At 47.4% G+C, this 20,000-nt stretch overlaps 1 protein-coding gene across 6 annotated transcripts in view; it reads right to left on the reverse strand.

Moving 5' to 3' along the window:
- Positions 1 to 5,347: 5,347 nt before the first annotated feature.
- MGLL (monoglyceride lipase) overlaps positions 5,348 to 20,000 on the reverse strand; it is a 104,152-nt gene continuing 89,499 nt past the window's right edge. For all 6 annotated transcript variants that reach the window (XM_027882684.1, XM_027882687.1, XM_027882685.1 and 3 more), the window contains 4 exons: positions 19,741 to 19,851; positions 16,111 to 16,200; positions 10,175 to 10,390; positions 5,348 to 9,153 (listed from right to left, as the gene is read on the reverse strand). In XM_027882684.1, the coding sequence (XP_027738485.1) occupies positions 9,028 to 9,153; positions 10,175 to 10,390; positions 16,111 to 16,200; positions 19,741 to 19,851 (543 nt within the window). In that variant the 3' untranslated portion in view covers positions 5,348 to 9,027. The remainder of the gene's footprint in view (positions 9,154 to 10,174; positions 10,391 to 16,110; positions 16,201 to 19,740; positions 19,852 to 20,000) is intronic.

Raw genomic sequence — 20,000 nt, forward strand, 5'->3', positions numbered from 1 at the left:
TGCCTGGGCAGTCCTTCCTCTCTGAGGACACAGGCATTGTTTTCTCTTCTGCTTTCTTGTATGCCTGGGTGGCTACAGTCATTTTTGGTAAAGGCTGTAGCTGAGCTGTCTGTGCAGCCCCCGATGACTTCAGAGCACGACTGGCATTCAGGGAATGAGTGTCCATCTTGTCTCTGTTGTTCTGGGTAGGAACATGCAATTTTCAGGTGAGGGGAGAAGGTACTAATAACATGTGAATGACTAATGCTGTTGAAGGGAGGATTTAGTAAAGTTCAAGGTTTAATCAGGTTTTTGGGACTCAACAAACAGTGCACACAAGGAGCATCATCGTGCTGTGAGAGCCTGAAGTGAAGGATGAGCCTCTCCAAGAGGCTTGAGCCGTTCATGTTGTACAGTCATGGTCAAACTGGAGCGTAACTGTTCCAGCGTAGCAGCTCACAGTCGGTGTGTGTTGTCAGGCTCATCTGCTGAGGGTGACACTGTGTTTTTCTCCCTTGCTGTGGGCAGCCTGGCGAGGCCCATCACAGCCTGGGGAGCTGGATTGCATCTGTGCTCAGCTCCCCGAGATGAATGAACCTGACTGGCAATGGGAAACCTCGGTTTGGCTTCATTCTCTTCTCACGGGGGTCAGGGTGTGCTGGCAGAGCAGGTTTTTGTTTTACCTTCTAAGCTGAAACAGATTTGACATAACAAATTGGTTAAGATAATAGAGGCCACACTAACACATCATTTATCATTTTGGGCCTGTTTTGAATAAAGGTGCTGGCTCTGCTGGGGTTGCTGCCTGCCTTGAGGAAGTGCTGAGGGAGAAGGGCAAAAACCTCTTCTAGGTTGCAAATGGTTTCTAGAGTTTTCAGACTGGAAATTGGAGGTGGGTTATTGGCAATAACCAAGGTGAGGGCTGCAGAGAGACAGACTATTAATTAGGGGACAGCAGCCACATTTGGGTGCAGCTGTGGACATGCAGATCCTTAAGCCAAAGTCAAGCTACAACCTCAAGCTTACACGCGATCAGCATCTGGGGAAAGGGGGCCAGTGTGCACATGCCCTTTGCTTTTCCTGGTTGTGGTTAACTTTGTAAGCCTGCAAGTGCAGGGCAAGGTTTGAAAGGCATTTCAGTGCACTAAAGAAAGCCTTGGAAGAGGATCAGTACCATGCAAACAACTAGCTCTGGTCCCAAGGGTCTGGCTGCTCGGTTCCCAAAATAAGCTCTGAGAAATGAGTGTGAGAGCTTTCATCTCCCTCCTCTTGTTACCAGCAGAGCAAGCTCAAGGGAAAGAGAGTAGGACTGGAAAGTGAGATCTGCTCGTTCCTGATGGCAGTGATATGCCAGTGGATCTTTTGCTCACTGCTGTTTTCTGGCTGTTGCTTTGCCATTGTGGTTAGGAAAGGGAGATAAAGGGAGTGCTGTGTGTGGCCAGATGCATCCCTTCATAGGCTCCAGGTAGGGTGGGGTTGATACAAAGTAACTGGATGTAGCTTTCCCTTATTGGAAATTGAGCCAGGTCTGTGTTGCGCTGGGATGTCATTAAAACCTCAGTAAGAAAAAATAACTCCCTCTTTATTCTTTTATCTTATCAGTTGGTTGTGAGCCAGGGTCATCCCAGTACCATTTGTACAAGGCTGCGACAGAGATGAACTGTGCGAGGCAGGCTGTGCAGAGAGCTGCTCTGAAGGGAAGGCAAGTGAGTGTGCTAGTTACTGCTCCTGGAGATAGGCTTTAGGAGATGAAGGCTGATCTTTCATATCAAGGCTAAGATGACATTCTATCTCTCCCTTCTGCTCACAAGGCTTTATTCTAACATATTCTTGGCACTGCACAGCAGAACCACCAATATTTCTATAAATTTTATTAAGCTTGCTTCCATAATGGGAACCAGCAATCTGCTCTCCAGAACTCCTTCCACCCCCCTTCTCCCTGGATCTGAAACCGAAAATTATCCAGGAGTTTGAAAAGAAGTTTGTTGGCGGCAAGTTCAATCTCCTTCCCTTTTCCAAAGGCTCTCTTTGAGAAGCTGACAATGCTTCAGGCGGGTTGTTTGTTGCTTCTCTGATCTGAGTGCCAGTCGGGCACAGCATCTTCAAAGCCGTTCAAGGTGCTGGCTCTGGCCACGCTGCTCCTGAGGTGATTGCTCCTGCCCTCTCTGGAGACAGGGGAGACTATTTCTTGTTACCTGATTTTATGTGACCTTTTCCAATCAGGCTGCAATTAAACAACAGCCCTCCAGGTCTGAAAGCTTGTGGGAGGCAAGCACTTCTCTTGCTCTGCCAGGCTCAGCGCTCACAGTGCTGGCTGTGGTAACGGGGCACACCAGACTTGCGTGCAAAGTCCAGCGTTTGCTGGGAATCCAGGATTTGCCAGTCACGCCAGTGCCCCCGGGCTGGGTTTTGGCACCGAGCAGCTGCAGCATGGGATGTACATACGCTCGGCATGGGAAGAGAGGACTTAGTGTTAAAAGTGCACGGGGTGAGCCCTGGATGCTTTTGATGTGGCAAAGACAAGGGCTGCCCTGTGCTGTGCTGCGGGCAGGCGGCTCGCTGCTGTCACTGCATTAACTAACACAAGGAAGGTACTGCGTGTCCTCTGCCCCTGAGCTGCCATTCCTTCCCCTCTGCCATTCTTGTCTCTGCATGTTTTCTTAGGAGACAAGTGTTTTCCATGCTTGACATCTTGCCCTCCCCTCAGCTCCCCCCTAGGCCAAGCAGCTTTCTTTGCCAAGTTTCCCTTGGATAGACAAGAGCACATATCATGCGATCTATCCAAACTCTTAATTGATCTCTTGGGAATTGTTTTTTATCTGAATTCCTGGAATGTTTCCATATGCTGGAGAGTTTCCTCCGGAGGGAAGGGAAATTAATCCTGTGTCACTCCCTCCGGAGGAGTGGTGGCCACTGGAAGGCTGGTTGTTTGGCTTGTGCCTGTTGGGAGATGTGGGCTCTGCAGTGTTTGCTGGCAGTTGTGGCTGTGTTGTTTAAAGAGGCAGCTGCTTGGAGAGCAGCAGGAAGGTGAGTGGTTGCTCCCCATCAGCAGCTTCCCCATGGGATGGAGAAAGAGAGCATCCCAGATGGATAAGCTGGGAGAGAGCACTACCCTGTTTCTGTGTGCAAAGGAGACTTGTGCTTGTATGTGGAGAGGAGAGCAACTGACTGATCCAAAAAAGCCCCACTTCTGAGAGCCTGGAGTGAGCAGGAGTGGTGACTGCAGGCAGTCAGGCTGCCAGCACAGCGTGCCAGAGCAGTGGTCTCTGGTGGTGCAGTGGCACCTGCACAATCCCATCAGCTCCATCTCCCTTTTCTGAAGCAGGGCAGGTACAGTGGCAGCTGGAGAGGTGCGAGTCCCTCTCGCCCCCACCAGCTCTGGACTGGATCACAGCCCTGCTTCTGCCTCCTCCGGTGCTTAACCATTTGCAAACACCACCGAAGCACTGCAGGTTACATGCTGAGTAGACCTTCTAATTAAAATTCCTCACTACTCACTGGAGCTGCAGCAGTTGGTTGTTCTCAGTGCCTGAGCCTGGCCCAGGTGATGGGCTGTGTGGTCCCAGAGGTCTGACAGGGGCAGGGCCCCTGCTGCAACGTGACCGAGTGTGACACCTCTTGTGCCATGCCCTGATGGTGAAGCAGGCTGTTCCAGGGTGGCTGGAGAGGACTCTTAAGGAGCTCTCCCCTCCATGGCACTGCTTTGGCTCCTGCTTTACCATCCATCGGCTAATCCCCACCTTGCACCAACCCCCAGAGCCAGCCTTGGATAACACAAGACCAAGCACAGGCTGGGGGAAGAGAAAAAGCTGAAAGCTTCAGGATTCCTGCAGACTTGCAGATCAGACTGGAAGCACAGGCTAAAAACAGAAAAGCCACCAATGGCTGTGACAGCTCGCTGGTCATCAGGGGGCGACACCAGGAGAAATGCACTGCCAAAACAGCTCCTCTGTGCTGGTGCTGCTCCCAAATTCACAAAGGACCATCCCCTCCTTCCTGCGCTTGGTCCCTATCCCAGCATCGTGGTGTGCACCCTCCAGTGACCCTCAAAACTATGATGAGCTTAATAAACCACCAAAATATCAGGACAAAGAGCTGTTGACTTGCCAGTATTAAAGCAAATCTTGTTACTAATGATGTTCCTTACTAGCATGGTGTGCCTGCTGGCTCGGCAAAAAGCCCCAGCTCTGCTGTCTGTGTTGATGTGCATCAAAGTCCTCAGCCAGAGCTTCTGACCCGGCAAGCTGGGATGCAATCAGACACACAGTCTGCACAGAGCCACACAAAGAGAAAATTATTCTCTTGATTTGGTCATCGAGGCATAAGGAGGATGAAATGACTTGCTGAAGGTTGCAGGTTGGGTCTGGTGCCGCTAATGACTCTGGCCAGAGGGCTGGCACGTGGATGCACTGTCTCGTCTGTTCGCTGTTCTATCACCCACTTGGGAGGGCAAGTGGCTGGGGAGCCCTTACAAACCAGTGATTTGTCTTGAAGTCTGCACAGGGAGGAGAGCAAGAGGGGACCCTGTGACTGCTCTGTGCCCCAGCTCCACTCTCTGGGCTGCATTTCTGCAGCCCTGGGTCTGGATGGACCAGGGGCTCTTGGAGCACCTGGCACTGCCTGAGAGCCGAGAGCATCAAGCCCTGCTCCCCAGCCCTGTCTGCAGTCACGGCTGGGGGCAAGAGGTAGGATTTAAACAGCAGCTGCTCCTGGCCATGGTACAGATGCTTCCTGTTGGAATTGGTTTTAGTTCAGGGCCAACATCATACTTTAATGGGCTTGTAAAAGCATGGGAACCAGGTCTCGAAGCTGGCTGAGTTTGTCTGTTACTGCATATCCTCCACCCGCTCCGCACTGTTGTTTCGTCTGGGGTGTGGGAAGCACTTGGGAATGATTGTGGATTGTGGAGTTTTTTCCTATTTCTTTTTTCAAGTTAGTACCTCAGCTGTAATTAAAAAAAAAAAAAAAGGGGGGGGGGGAAGAAGGAAAGAATTGAAAGCTTTTACTCTGAGGAAGGTAGAGCTGGCTTTCCTTGGGATAATCCAGAGAGCCCTGCTTGGTCCAAGTAAGCTGTAAAGGGATCCTGCAGTGCCCCGAGGTAATTTTTTATTAGGCTGCTCTGGGATATCCCAAATAGACTTAGGAATGATGCCATGGATTTCAGGGCACTTCAAAAAGCTGACCTTGAAGCAGAAAGGCCTCCATGAGCCTGGGGAGCGGGTGCCAACCACACCGGCAATTTGGCAGCACCCAGGGGCTGCAGCTCTCTCCTCTACAAGCTGAACTGGAATTTAGTATCTCTCTGCCTTTCCCTTCTCACCCTCCAGAGGGATGAGAATCAACAATGATGCCCTCAGACACACTCAGATCAGAAAACATAACTTTATTATTAGTTGCAATATACATTGTATTCCTTTAAGAATCCTAAATTGTATATGGTTTTTCCACTGAAAATACATGTGTATGTATATATGTTTTTTATATATGTATATATATATATATAAATGTATTTTATTGAACTGGAACACAGCGGAACAAGAGAGACAACCTCAGGAATTACTTGTAAAAGGAAATGCGATCCCAAAGGGTTTGTGCTGGCAGTGTGCTAAGGTGAGTGGTATAAAAAGAACAGGCTAAATAGAAAACATGATGGGTTAGGCAGTGGGAAATGGCCTCTCAGTGCTACAGGTGGTGATATATACAGTAGTTATACATTGCTATTGCTCAGTCATGAGTGCCACCTATTCTCCAAGGCAGGCTGGTCTCTGGTGCGGCTCCGCACAGCAACATTCCTAGGGCTGGCTGTGCTCCCTGCAAATGGTACCTGCCAGTTGGAAATAGAGTGTAATTACATTTCCCTCAGCAGCTGCTCTGCTCATTGCTAATCTGGTCAGCGAAGGAAGAATTCCTCCGGGGCTTGGTGAAACCTAACTGGGTCAATATAAAGTAGCTTACAGGCAGGGGAAGGGATCAGCAACAGCAGCAAGAGTTGAAATGTGCAGGCTGAGCTGTGGCAGGAGCAGTGTCTCACCTGACCCAGGCTGATTTGCTCCTGGCTCCTGCTCTCTGCACTCATATCACTACCTGCAGAGGGGCTGTGGCCCCTCTCCGCTCTGCAGCTGGGCCGGGGATGTATGGGGTCGGGGTGGGCAGTGTCCGGCTTTTTTTGGGTAGGTTTCCCCATGTTAAAAGCATCAGAAGGTAACTCTTCAGAAAACTGGCTGAGGGTGGCAATAACTGCTGCTTTGCCACGGCTTGGGGCTCATTTGGCTTTTTGTTGTTGTTGTTGATGTTCTTTGTAGGTTTTGTTTGTTAAACCGTTTTTCAAACACAGCCTCCCAAGGCTACGTGCTACTGCTGAGCTTAGCTACAGACAGAGGGACAAGTCTTCCCCAGATCAAAGTAATTGATTTATTTCTGTTGAGCTGCAGACGTTTCTAGGGTGAAAGGACACATTTTAGCAAAGGCACTGACCACGGACCTTCCTCTGCCTGAAGCCAGGTTGGAGGGAGCAGACGGGCTCTGACCTTCCTGCTGAAGGGTCACTTCCCTCTCCCCTCCTACAAAGTGCTTGTCAATTTGGAAGGGATGTAAAGAATGTGGGCTTTGATTTACTCCTCCTGACTTCCTCGAGAAAAGTGCTTTCAAAAATCCCATCCTTAAGTGATCATTTTGCTACTACCCCCGCAATGTCTGTCACCTCTGGATCACGCCTACTTGTTTCCCCTTCCAGCTGATGAAGCAGGTGAGATTTATCACTGCTGTAGTGTTTCTCTTCTTGCTGTCTTTTGCTAGCAGCATCTGGCCAGGAGGGCACTTGCTTGGGGAAAAGAAGTTGCTTCAAGACAGGCTGCTGGAAAATGGAGAGTGGGTGACCTGCGGGCTGCTCCTTCCCAGAGCAAGTGTCACCAGAGGTTTAGCAGGGGCTGCTGCGAACAGCCGATTGCACTGGAATAATATGTCAATAAAAATCTGGCATTGCTGGGAGAACTACAGCTTGTTCCTCTCTTTAGAGGCAAGAAAATACAAATGTGAAAGTGTCTGGATCAACCTGTGTAAAAGAGCTTCCCTGATTTGGGCCCCTTAGGGCAATTACAAGGATACAACCTCCATCCACACATCTTCCATCCATCCGTGCTGCTGGGACCGAATGGATCCAGGCCCTGATTCTGACTGTTACTGCACAGAGGCTTCTTCCACGAACCTTGCCAGGATCGCTTTCAAAAAAAGAGAGGTGGGTGAACCCCAACAACTGTTGCAGGTGGGGTCCAGCCCTGGGGACATAGCGATGGTTCCCACTAATGCCAGGGAAGGCAGTCGGGGGGCTGGTTTGCCTCTCAGGGAGATGCCCCACCCTCTCATAGTGCAACATTTGCATTTCCTTCTTGCAAAACTGGTGGGAGAGGTGCAGGTTAACCCCTTTCCTTTGGATAGTGCCAAGAAGTATATTCATGATTAGGGCTATCATGCTGAACAAATCGACCTGCACAGCCAGTCATCACTACACACCTCTTACTGTGTCAATGCAATGTCTCTGCTCTTTACCTCAGTCTAAGCTCTTTCCTCTCACCCTGGTGCCACCACAGACTCAGGCAGCTCTAGTATTTGGCTTGTCTGCACCACTGGACCAGTCCACAAGCTCCTCCATGGCAGCTTATACAGTAGGGTCCGGGATGCCCCCAGTGCAGCAAGGTGTATGTTGGATGGATGGTCGGACCCTGGACCCTGTCTTCAGCTCTCCACATGTCCTAAAGGGGTGAGTTTGGCCGCTCAGTGATCTACCCCAGTGCTGATTAGGAGGAGACTGGGATGAGCTTGGACAGGATCTCTGTTCATGCTGTGGGTCTCCTGCTAAACCAGTGGACCATGAGGACACCCACTGCTACTCCCCACCCACCAGATGCTCCGTGCTTTTCTCTAGCATTATTTTCAGGACACTTTCCAACTGATGAAGGAAAACAACAGACTATGACTGTAAAGTTATGGTGAGAGGACTGGATCCTGGTAGGACAACATTATTTCTTGCCAAGAGAAGGAACAATTAACCTCTTCTTTACTCTTCTCCCATTTCTTCCCCAGCTTCCAGTCACCTCTATATACATCATATATTATATTACTATATTCTCTTATATCTTTGACTTTGCTCTTTCAGTTTCAGTAGCACAAGTGATTAATTCCAAAAGAAAAAAAAAGGGAGTTAAAAAAAAAAACGGAGGGAAGGAAAAACCCTAGCCTCTAGGAGTATTTACAGAATAGTTCATTTTGCAGAGGAGATGAGGTTTGGCATTGGGAAAAGCATGGGATTTGAATGTGCTAAGTGGGTTTGATTCCACATTCCTGCTCTTCCTTCTGGGATTCTGCTCTGATGATGAAAATTAAAGAGCTGTTCAACATGCTTTCCCCAAGTGCAAACTTGCAGAGGACACGCAGGGTGGCAGGGGAGGCCGTCTCTGTGCTCTCCCCTGGCCTGGCCTGCTTATAAAGGTAGTATTCAAAGGGGTCTGATCTTGAAAATCAGCCTTTCACCTTCAGGGAGCCATCAGCTCCATCTTCAGCCTTTCCTCACTACCCAGTACCTTCAATAGTGCTGTCCTCACAAGGACCAGGGATTTTAAGGTACTGGCTGGTGGGGACAGGGAAAGGACAGTACACACCTGGAATCAAAACCATGAAGTGGAAGATACTGACTTCTTTTACATACCAAAAATTATTGCAGTATAAATACACCCCTGTCACCCCAGCAAAAGCAGAGAAGGGGAAGCCATGGGGGAAGTTTGGTGGGTGAGGGGCATTTCCATAAAATTGCCCGACCCAGAAAGCTTTGACAACTGCTCCCACAGCTGCCAATTCTTCTCCAGATTAGGAAAATGGCCATTTACATCAGCAAGTAATGCCCCACCCTGTGCCTCTCCCCCCACCCTCCCTTATGCTGTGCGTGATAAAATATCCCAAAAGTCCCTCCGTGTTAGATCTTTTTCTGAGAGACTTCTAATAAGAAAAGCATTTCTTCCCAGAAAACCCCAGTAAGAGATGCAAAAGCAATTGCTCTTAAGTATGGCTGGCTTCCCCAGCTGCTGAGACCTTCTGGCCAATCCATGTCAGTATTTCTGTGAAGACAGAGGTAGCGACCTCAGGCAGCTCTTTGTGGAGGGCATGATAGGCTTCCTCATACACCTGCAACCAGGGAGAGAGCGGAGATTAGCACAGAAAAAATGAATTTGCATGAACAAAACAGCCACCGGTCCCCTCTCTTCAACACCCACAGGTCCGACACGTCCTGCCCACACCTTGTCAGTTTTTTCCCAAGATATGGCAGGTTATGAAATCAAAGAGATGTCACTGGTGGTGCTGGCCCTTGGCAAGCAGGAAGGTGTTGGCATTGCAGCGTGATATCTGCAGGTACCCGAGCACCCTGCTGCCCTTTGGGAACACGATGCATGTTCCAGCCCCATCCATTTATTGCTTCTTATCCCACTAAGGAGGAGGAAATACTTATCATGCCCTTGGAGTGTAAAGGACAATGGGGGATGTTCCCATCATGCCTTGTGAAATTTTACTGCTTTTATGCTCAGACTATCCAGTTACTTTTCCAATGACAAAAGCTTTTCCCGGTCTCCCTGTCTCTCTTTCAGGCTCATTCATGTGCTAACAATTGGTTAATCAGCTGTGGCTCTCTTGAAATGAGCAGATGTGAAGCGGCTTTTGTTGTCCAGCGCTTTGGAAAGACCCCCCTGTACCTTTACATGCTGGGGCATGAGGTAAGGTTGGTGCCTGCACAGTTGGCACTGTTCAGAAGAGCTTTTAGGGTCAGCACTCTACATGCTTATGAGCCTCACTCTACTTCTACGCTAAGCTGCTTCTTGTCCAAGAGACCTTTAGGCACACAGCCACCACTGGGGCAGGTCTGGAGATCACCCACCACTACCTGCCTGCAGCACAGCTGTAACTGTTGAAAGGCCACCACACCGTGCCCAAGAAGGGCTGAGCTTGGGCTACCTTCTGGTGAAAGGGGCTGTCACCTGAGCAAGTGACGCTTGCTCAGTGTCACCAACCCATCACCCCTCTTCACCTCCAGCTCCGGAGGTCAGCAAGGTCCCTACCCCTCACAGTCACTCATGCTAGGCCAACACTGACAGTTATAATAGTTTATAAATAGTTATAAATAATACCCTAAAAATCAAGAAAGCAAGAGGACCTTGAGCGTTTTGTCCTGACTCTGCACTGTGTCCATCAGTAAGTAAGACCCTCTGATATCACAGAGCTTGTCAGAAGAGCCGTGTAGCACCAGGATGGGCAAAGTCAGCTTGGGCAGAGCTCGCTCAATTCTGGCAATGGCATTCATCAGCTGGATGACAAAGGAGACCTTCATGCCACCGTGGTAGACCAATGGATCGGATGTGTAAGACTCCATCTGCCAGGGAGAAAGAGGTAATTTAAGGTTAGAAATATTTCATGCAGACGAGGAAAAGCAGATCAGCCTGGCAGTGAGGAATCTCTTCCCTTGGCTTACACAGCCATTTCCTACTCTCTCAGGACATCCTGTCATCAGAGTCAAGGTCAAGGTCTTTACTGTGGCTTCCCAGAACTGCTTGCACAACCTGGCATGCTCTTTGCTGTGTGTTTCTCACACCACCAGAAAATATTCAAGCCAAAGCTCTTTCTGCAGGGAAACAACCAGTGTTGGACAAAGACTGTTCCCATGGGGGCACCTGCCTGCATTTTCCTCCTCTGCCATGCCCTTCCGTTGCTCAAATGTGATATACCTTCTTCAGACGGTTCTTCAGACTGTGTTACTTGAAAGTTGATGTCCTCCAGGTTCTTTTCCTCTCTGCTGAAGGCTCAGATGTTCTTTTTCCCTCTCTGGGGATGAAGACCATGACCTACACCTACGGACAACTGACAAATCTGACTGTAAAGCCAAGGGGTCATCTCTGGATGCCAAGCGTGCACAGACAAGGAAGCAAATGATGTTGTAAGTTGGCAGGCAAAAAAAAAAAAAGTCCACAACTTGCTCAGCCAGACTGTGAGGGGATAAAAATGCACAAGAGCTGGTGCAGAAAGTTGCTAGGAAGGAGTAGTTACTGCAGCAGGCAAATCTACAGTAAATATTTGTATACTGTATGTGGAGGCAGCCCACACAGCCCCTACCATGGCAATATTTGCCAGAAAGCTTTGATTATGGGCTGGTCTCTGGCACAGCCTTCAGCTTCTCCCAGCCCTGGCAGATGTTTATAGAAATCATGGTTATTTATAGGTTAGCTGAAAACAGTCTCCTCCTCTCAGATCAAGCAGTGGGGTCTGTTCAAATTCTCTCTTGACTGCAGAAACCTGAGGTCCTCTTCCTACAGCAGTGCCTGCCCTGAGAGGACCATGGGTAGGAGCTGAGCCATTAGGCCACCCCAAGGACATGGAGCCCCATGTAGGTGTAGGCACAGGTGTGCACTGTAGGACAGCATGGACAGAAAGGTTTTGGGGTGGATTCTGCCTTCATCTCCCTGTGAGGTGAGATTCTCAGAAGAACACTACATGGTGGGGCTTTCCCACTGGGGCCATTCAGTTGCCAGAGGGTTTAAAGCCAGTTTCCCTTGTTGTCATCTCAAATGTGCTGGAGCACAAATACTGGAAATGGAGCTGGCAGTGAGCTACGCTGGTGCTTGCAGGTCGTTCCCCACCACTTTGCTACTTCCAGTCCCCACCATCTCCTGCCACTTGAATCCATGGTTTCTATCCCTGAATTCAGCAAGGGGGAAATTTGGGATTAAGAGTAGCTGATACTCTTCAGACCCAGCCCACAGTGCTGGAACTGGTCAAGGGAGGGACAGCTGTACAGCCAATTTGCTTTGAATTGGAGTTGGACCAAAGAAATTCAAGTTGTTACAGAACTCACGGGTTCTTGGACGTGGTGGATGTTTCTAGTATTTGATTAAGGTCATCACTGTGTTTTGGTCTCTGTGCAAGATCATGGCTACTCTGAAGTGAGGGGTAATTTTTGGCAGGGAGACAAAGATAATCATCACATCATAATATTACGATATTATGTGTAATATCTCCCTTTCAAAGAAGCAAGTGCCTGTGCATGCTGAGGGTCTGGAAATCTGCCTGTAAGAGGCCACTGCAAAGATGCTGAACATCCTCTGCTCCTGCCAGCATCTCTAGGAAGGTTCACCTAGAGCGTGAACAGCACATGGTCCCTTTGACTTCACATGGACCCTCCAAGTGCCCAACCAGTTTTTTGGTGCAGAAACCTCCACCTGCATCCTCCATCCCCTACACTGTTCAGCTGTACCTTCCCTGATCTCCAACGTCCTTCAAAAATGGCAAGAAGCCACTTGTGCTTAGAAAGAAGTTTCCTCCTGTGAATATGCTCATGGAAAAAGTTCAGCTTTGACATCCAAAACACCAAGTGCCCAGTGTGGTGTTGCTTGCTCTCCTGTTGACAGATGGGTGTACCCTGATATTCTCAGCCAAACATGTTGACTTTTCATCAGCATTTTGAGCAAAACCCCAGTGTTGCACTGGCTACTTAGCAACTGGCTTCAGCCTAATCTGGATATATGTCACAGTGCTGTGCTAAAGCAACACAGCTTTAGAATGGATTTCTTTTTTTTTTTTTTAATTGAAGGCAATAAATGAGGGTCTTTGCAGGGGGGATTCAGGAGGGGTGGGTGGATGGATTGACAGCAGGCCCCTTACCATGAAGTAAAACCGCTCATATGAGCTGGCCCCTTCCCTAGCCCTATGAAGAATGACCTAATAGGTTTCCTTCTTTCTCTTGAAAAAGAGAAAGAAGAGGGATTTTTTTAGCTACTGAGTAGCCAAAAAACATTTTTGTGTAGAAGATGGCAGGAGAAAAAAAAATAATAACCCAATCCCAACCCAGATTGATCAGGACTGATTGATCAGCGGGAGTATCCTGTTCCCAGACAATGAACAGGAATCCTTGTCAGAGTCAATGCTCAGTGCATGGGATGAGTGCCAAGCAGCAGCTTGGTGGGGAAGGACAGAAAAAAACTGAAATGGGCTTTATATACTGCAGGCCTATAATCTGCAAAACCTGCAAGCCCAAAGCTGTCATTGCTGCACCAAGCTCTGAGATAGTGGGGGCAAGAATTGAAGGTGACCCTGGAAGAGCCTGTGGGTGCTTCCAGCTGCAGTCTGGTGAAGGCTCTGCAGAGTCCGTCACAACATCTCTTTTTATTCTTTGTGTAATTCTCAGATGGAGGTAACCATCATGTTGCTGCATCACTCTGCCCTGTGCACCTTCCCTTTGCCTCTTGCAGAGCAATAGTCATTTTAAGATAATTGCAGCCTTATTGTACTTGGGCTTTGCAGGAACAAGACTGAAGTCAGGGGGACCATTCCACTGAAATCAACAGCAGCTACCACAGGCCAATGGGGTAAAGAGGTGCCTCCACTGTGATGTCATTCCTCATTGGAATAACAGGACTGGGTTTTTAAGGTTGCTTCTTGCTCCCTTTTGTGCCTCATGTTTGATACAGCAAACAGATCAAACAAACATCTCCACGTGTCTCTCTGTGTTTTAGTCTCTGTACCCTGAAGACAGTCTTCTGCAAACACAGACTCATCAGGAAATTCTTGGATGATGTCTCAAAAATATTTCTAGCAAACAGAAAGTTGGTCTGGCAAGAGAGTGCGTGTAACATATAAATAATGGATGTTTCCAGCACATTGTGTGTTCCAGCACATTGTGTGCTTTGAAGCCGAGCGTCTTAAGTCCAAAGGAGGGTGGAGTGTGTGTTAGAGGCAGCCAGAGGACCAAGATCCTGTGTTGTTTTCAGTGAGTCTGAAGTCTCAAATCCTGGTGTTTGAAGGGGGTCAGGAAAAGTGCTAGGCATCACAACCCACAGCTACTGTCAGCTGCGTGTTCACTTGCAGGTGTGAAGGCAGCACAGCACACAGGGGTTTGTTGTCTCATTTTGAAGACTGCTTCATAATGAGCAGGCTCTAATGAACCTGACCTACATCTTTATCCACTGCAAAAAGCTCTCCTCTGCTCCACGGAAAGGGAAAGAGCAAAGGAAAAACAATGCCCTAAGGAAGCTTTTGAGACTTGAAGCATCACAGAGCAGAGGAAGCAGCAGCAAATACGTGGTTAGAAAGACAACACAGTAGCATTTATTATAAACTATGTCCAGTGGTTGCTGTGGTGACTCCTAACATCACCCCAACAAGGAAATGCTCAGTCAATACTATGCACCAAATTAAGGGAGCTCTCTGACACTTTCCTAAATAGATTATTACGCAGGATCATCACTTTTCTCCTGCAAAGTTATCAAGTGCAGCATAGCATCTTCCAGCAGAGGATCCAGCTCTTGGACATGTATTTAAAGCTGCCACCCTTAAGGACAAGCTGCAGCAGAGAGTTCAGGTGTCACATAAGAAATCAATGCAGAATCAGGCAAAGACCCATACATCCTAGCCATGGTAATGCTCTCAAATTCTTCTCCTCCTGCAGAGCACTCATTGTTTGCATCCTCTAAATACAAATGAAGACGTGAAAACTTCCTTCTGTGTGATTTTAGTGAACTGGCCGTCTAATTTAAACCTTTTCTCTAAATTATATGCAATAAGTCATGGCAGCTGAATGTAATTAAGAACAGGTTTCCACAGCTTGACTTGAATCAGCCTTCTTCCCAAGTATACATTTTGTGCAGCCTCATATGGTACTTTAGAACATATGTCACACAGTGCATCAGCGGATGCACATGATCTCGCTCCATGCTAGTCCTCACAGTTTCCTAGGACTTTGTCTTCTTTTCCTCAGCTCCTTGAGTCTTTCCACCTCCAACACAGTGAATTCTTATGCTCTGTTCACAGATGTAAGTGAACGGAAAGTTGCTGGGCCAAAAAACTCTCTGGCAGTGCCAAGAAACAGCCCTGAAAGCCTTGAGGCTATTCTGGGAGACTCTTTGCTTTCCAGTTTTCTGAATAGGTGAAACAAAGAGATGGGCTGTGCTGGGGTTGGATGTACTGCACTCACATGCTGCCCCTGATTCTTCCAGCTTCATTTCTAATGCCAGTTGAGCTGCCTGTCCAGGGAAAGGCAATTTATTAACTCCTAGCTAAGATACAAACCATTGCATGGACCACAGAGAAAATTACAGCATCTCTCAGTGAGATGTGAGAGCACAGGAACAAGTGACCACTGCATCAGTGAAGTTCCTGAGACACCTGGGTGCCATTTTCTATCTTTCTTTCACCAAGTTCTGGGTCCAGCCTAAGCACCTTCATTCACTTACAGTTGGTGTCTCCCTCATTTCACTCCTCTCACAACAGTGAGAAGGAAAAACCCTTGTTCAGTGTTGTTGCAGCACTTGAAACGACATCTGTTTTTGCAGTGATGCCATGAATAGGCTGACACTGTTGTTATTACTAAGAGTGGGTGTGAACGGGACAAGAGCACCGAGCTATTGTGGCACTACAAAAACTCAGTCCTGGGACAGTTCCATGCACAGTGGCAGTGGTGAGGCTGGAGCTGGGTTATTACAACAGCTGCTTCAACTGCATCTCCTTTAAGTATTATTTTTGGGTGCAGCATGAATACATCATTTATTTGTAAAGGTTGTAGCAGAGTCAGTGTTATTCAGGAGACCTCATAGCAAGTTCTTTGGGACAAGCATGCTCTTTTGCTCTGCTGGAATGTATCTGGCCCAATGTGATTCCAGTTTGGAAGCAGGAAAAAATCCCTCCAGTACTGCAGGATTTTGCACGATTTCACTGCAAAGAGCAGGGTTGGACAAGCTGACTTTAGCAGTGTGTTTGCAACCTGTATGAGTTTGTTTTTGCTGCTGTAATGAGTGGCAGTGGTGCAGCAGAGACAAATGTGTTTCCCATGTGCTTCCCACCACAGCCATAGCTCTCCATTATGTCTTGTACCCAGAGTGGCTGTGGGTGCAAGGGAAGGGAAGGGAAGAACAGCTGGTTTCCTACAATCTTCTGTGTGTGCAGTCATTTCCACTGACTTCAGAGGTGTGTCACCTTTTTACACCAGCACAGATTTTGCCCTCCTGATTTAGCAAAACACTTGTGATTTTTTTTTAAGAGAGACATGGCAGGACTGGGACAAGATACCAACAACACAGTGACTTTCAGTGGCATTAAGGTTCTCACCTCTTTCTTGTTCCGGGAAATTGCATTTGGATCTATTGATCCCAGTGACAGGTTTGGGAGAACAAAGTTGAGCACTTTTGCTGCAAAAACCTGTGGGAGAGGAAAGGAAACAGTTAAAAAGCCAGTTAGAGCCAAAGAGAGAACATCGAGGGCCAAATTCTGAGCTGATGGGAATCGGTATGGGAGGTAAATAGTTGAGAATAGTCAACTGACTCTGCAGAAAGATCTGTCCTATATTTAAAACATTTATCTTAACAAAAAAGTGTTTAAACTGCTCCTGGGACCAGAGAGTGGGCGTGCTAGACTGAAATGCCATCAGCTGTCCGTCCACATGCAACAGCACAACTTCATTGAACAGTGTCTTTTCTCATTCTAAAGTTAATTTCTGAATAAGCCTCAGTCAAGCACTTTTATAGGAAAAGGTCATTTCCAAATCTTGGGAGGGCTGGGTTTTGGTGTTCTATTGCCCTTTCCTGGCTGCTCTGATTTCAGGCTGCAGTGCATAAGTGATATTGGGTGCGATTTGCAGTAGTTGCTTAGGCTGCACTCATTTTGACAAGCATATTCCCGGGGAACCTGTAAATAAACAACAGCAAAGTGTGCATGCATTGGCTATGGGAGCCCATTGCTCACACGTCTCCTGGGAATGAGACACAAAAGCATTCAGCAGCCCAGGCTGAAAACTGCTGGCAGAAGAAAGGGTAACATCTTTCATTTCAATAGCAGTACAAGCATGTTGGTACCAGGGTTCTGCTCTGAATCTTTGGCAGCTGCCTTTATGTGATCACCACTCAAGTCAGAAAATACGCAATTAGTGTTCACTGGTCTGTTTTATGGCCCTTTGGTGTTTACAGCTAACCCTTACAGGCAGGCTGTCGCCCATGTCCTCTGTTTCTGCAGACGTGTAATCACTTCTGAAGCACTCCCTGACATTTCAGATCACAGATGACACATGACTGAGTAATTAGGTATTAGAGAAATAACACAAGGTTGAAGTCAAAGTCATCCAAGAGTGAAAAGCAGTAAAGACTCACAGCAGACTTGGGAACACGTGTGTACCTTGTGGTAGGTGTGACTAGGAACCAGCGTCACTGTCTACCTGTTCATTGAACCCCTTGGAGGCAAAATGGAAAACACTAAAGAGAGAATGAGTCCTTAAACAATAGGCTGAGGGTTAGTACAGGATTAATCACCAGGGAATACGTCCTAAGGGGTTGTCCTGCCCACCTGATTTCAAAGCATTCAATAGCAGAAATGTAGTGGGAGATGCTCTTTCACCCCTGCTCTGCCCTTTGCCAGCATATGTGACTCCTCTTTCTGCATCCTTTGAAATTCTGAAGATTCAGAGCTGAATTTTGTACAGGTCAGTTGAGAAGAAAAGGGGGAAGGCAGCAAGATCCTTCTCACTCCACTGGATTTGAACTGGATGCTTCCATCAGGACACAGGATTTATAGGGCACTGATGGAATTGTGAAATTCCCGCAAACACACTGTGCTTCTGCTGCTGCCAGGGTTGGTTCAGCAGCGAGGGAAGGTATTTCTAAGAGGGACTGAAGGACCCAGTGTTTAGTCTGACTTGCTGTTATTGTTGCCTTGAGCCCTCGTTTGTTCAGGCCAAGGTAAATTCCTGCTCAGCTGGAAACTTCTCCAGCAAAGGGATGAATGCAATGGTCCTTGGGAAATGGCCCAGGGCCGAGAAGTCATACCAGGGAAAACCAAAGCCTTTGTGCCTCAGAAGAACAACCACCATGAAATGTTTTTTTGACTCTCGGAGGAAAAAAACCCACACAGCATTATGGGAAAACGTGACTTATGCAGGAATACTCTGCCTATTTTCAGTCCTTCTTTTTGTAAATACCTTTTCAACTCCAGGAGTGAATTCAACTGAATTTGTAAATTTGACAAAGCAGAGCTATTTCAGGAATAATTATTTTTTTATCAGTTTTGAGATGTAACAATAGATTTGAGAGAGAAAGAAACTGACTGTGCTCTTGTAATACTGTATGTAAGAGACTCTCTAGGAAAGAGACTGTATAAACATCTCCAAAATACTTCAGTTAGAGAATAGGATTTCCTACATACATAATGTATCATTGCATTTATTTCCTACACTGAAATGAAGCAACGATCTGGTACAGATCTGCAACAAACTAAACTACAGTAATGCTAGTTCCCACAGAACTGGTGAGCCCTTTTTTTCAGAAAGGGTTTAGCATCTAGCAAAAGATGTATCTCCAGAAGGAGGAAAATCTTTCCCTATTTTCCTTGACTCAGTCAAAAAGAGAAGGCTAACTGTCTCTCAAATTCAGACTCATGGAATTTTTTCCCATTCCAAAGTAAGAAAAAGTAGGGGTACTGGTGCTCGTGGGACCCTTATGTTGAGTCAGGTGTAGTGTCACCTGTGGAGAGTCAGCAACTAGCCTCCTAAAAGCAGACTTCTATGCTGACTCCTATTTAAAATAGTTTACCTGGATTAGATGACTTCAGGATTCATTTCCCCTCTGAAAAGGAGGTGGAACTGTGGGGAAAGCACTTAGAAGGAAAATATAGACTGGCATCCAGGTGGTGCAGATCTCAGCAGGGTTTTGCACTCAAAGGCTAGAGGTCTTAACGTATTTCCTTCAGTGCAAGAGAGAGATGATTAGGAAACACCCTTTGCTGTTTGTAACAATTTGTGAAGTCAGATAGCTTTAGCTACAGCAGAAGGTAGGACAGGATTATACTGAAAGGTGAGGTTATCTGCTTTCTTCCTCTCAGAAGAAAAAAAAAAAAAAAGGAGAAATAGCTTAGAAGTAGATTAAAACAAGAAGCTAGTCCTAGGAGAAGAGTCTAGGGAGAAAGGATAAAGGAATGAGTCCTGTGGGAATGAGATGCTTTGTCCTTCCTGCTGACTTACCTGTTCCTTCCCTTTACTCCCAGCTTCTTTTAGGATTGTTATTTATTCTTTTAAAAATGCAGAAAGGAGGAGAAAGCTGAGGCTAAGTTGCCTTGCAGAGCCTCCCTGGGGAAGGGCAAACTGGGCAGTGCAAATGTGAATCAGAAATTGCTCTGGGAGGCAGATGTGAATGGGAGGGGAGCAAATCCTAAATGCAAACCAAAGGAGATGGTCCTGACAAGAACCAGTTATGGTACCAAGCCAAATGGGATTCAGCTGGGGAGTGATGCTTTATCTGGAAGCCTCCTTTGAGGCTCGTGAAGGATGCCTGGGACTCAAGAGCTTTAGTTCTGTTTAGAAATCGGTCTACCCCCAACTACCAAAAATAACCCTGACCTTACTTAGCCAGCAGCCCGTGCTGCAACTATACCAGACTCTGCATGAGTCAGGAAGAAAGCTGTAGGAGAGGAAGGGAAAGGACTGCACTGTGTGGGCTGACACGGGGTGAGGTGAAGAAAGCACAGTCTGCTACCACGTTCCAAGGCACCATCATTACCTGACTCTTAAGTAAGTTCTTCTGGTCAGCATTCACTTCCCCTCTTAAAAGTAGGTGAGACTGTGGGGGAGGGACTTAAAAGAGAAGTATTGACTGGCACAGATCCCAGAAGGGTTTTGCATTTCAAGGCCAGAGGTCTTGACACATTTACTTCTGCAGAAGAGTGAGGTGACCAGGGGCAACACGGGTTTGCTCTTACCTTGATGGGAGTGGCGACTTCTGGGCTGGCTACCACTAAAGGAGAGATTAACAGCATGCCTGAAAACTCACTGGGTCGCTCACTAGCTGTCAGAATGGAGATGGCTCCCCCCTGCAATGCAAAATAACAGCCCACAGCTTAATACAGGTGCCAACATCTTGTTTTTATGGTAATCCTGTTACGTGAAGGGTTTTAGTCCAAGCAAGCAATCATTTCTGCCCCACTGAGAGTGCAGTGTGGTCAGTGAGTAAAGGCAGAGG

Source organism: Empidonax traillii, unplaced genomic scaffold (genome assembly GCF_003031625.1).
Source record: "Empidonax traillii isolate 1590-97213 ecotype Southwest subspecies unplaced genomic scaffold, ASM303162v1 scaffold109:size1658292, whole genome shotgun sequence".
Taxonomy (NCBI): domain Eukaryota; kingdom Metazoa; phylum Chordata; class Aves; order Passeriformes; family Tyrannidae; genus Empidonax; species Empidonax traillii.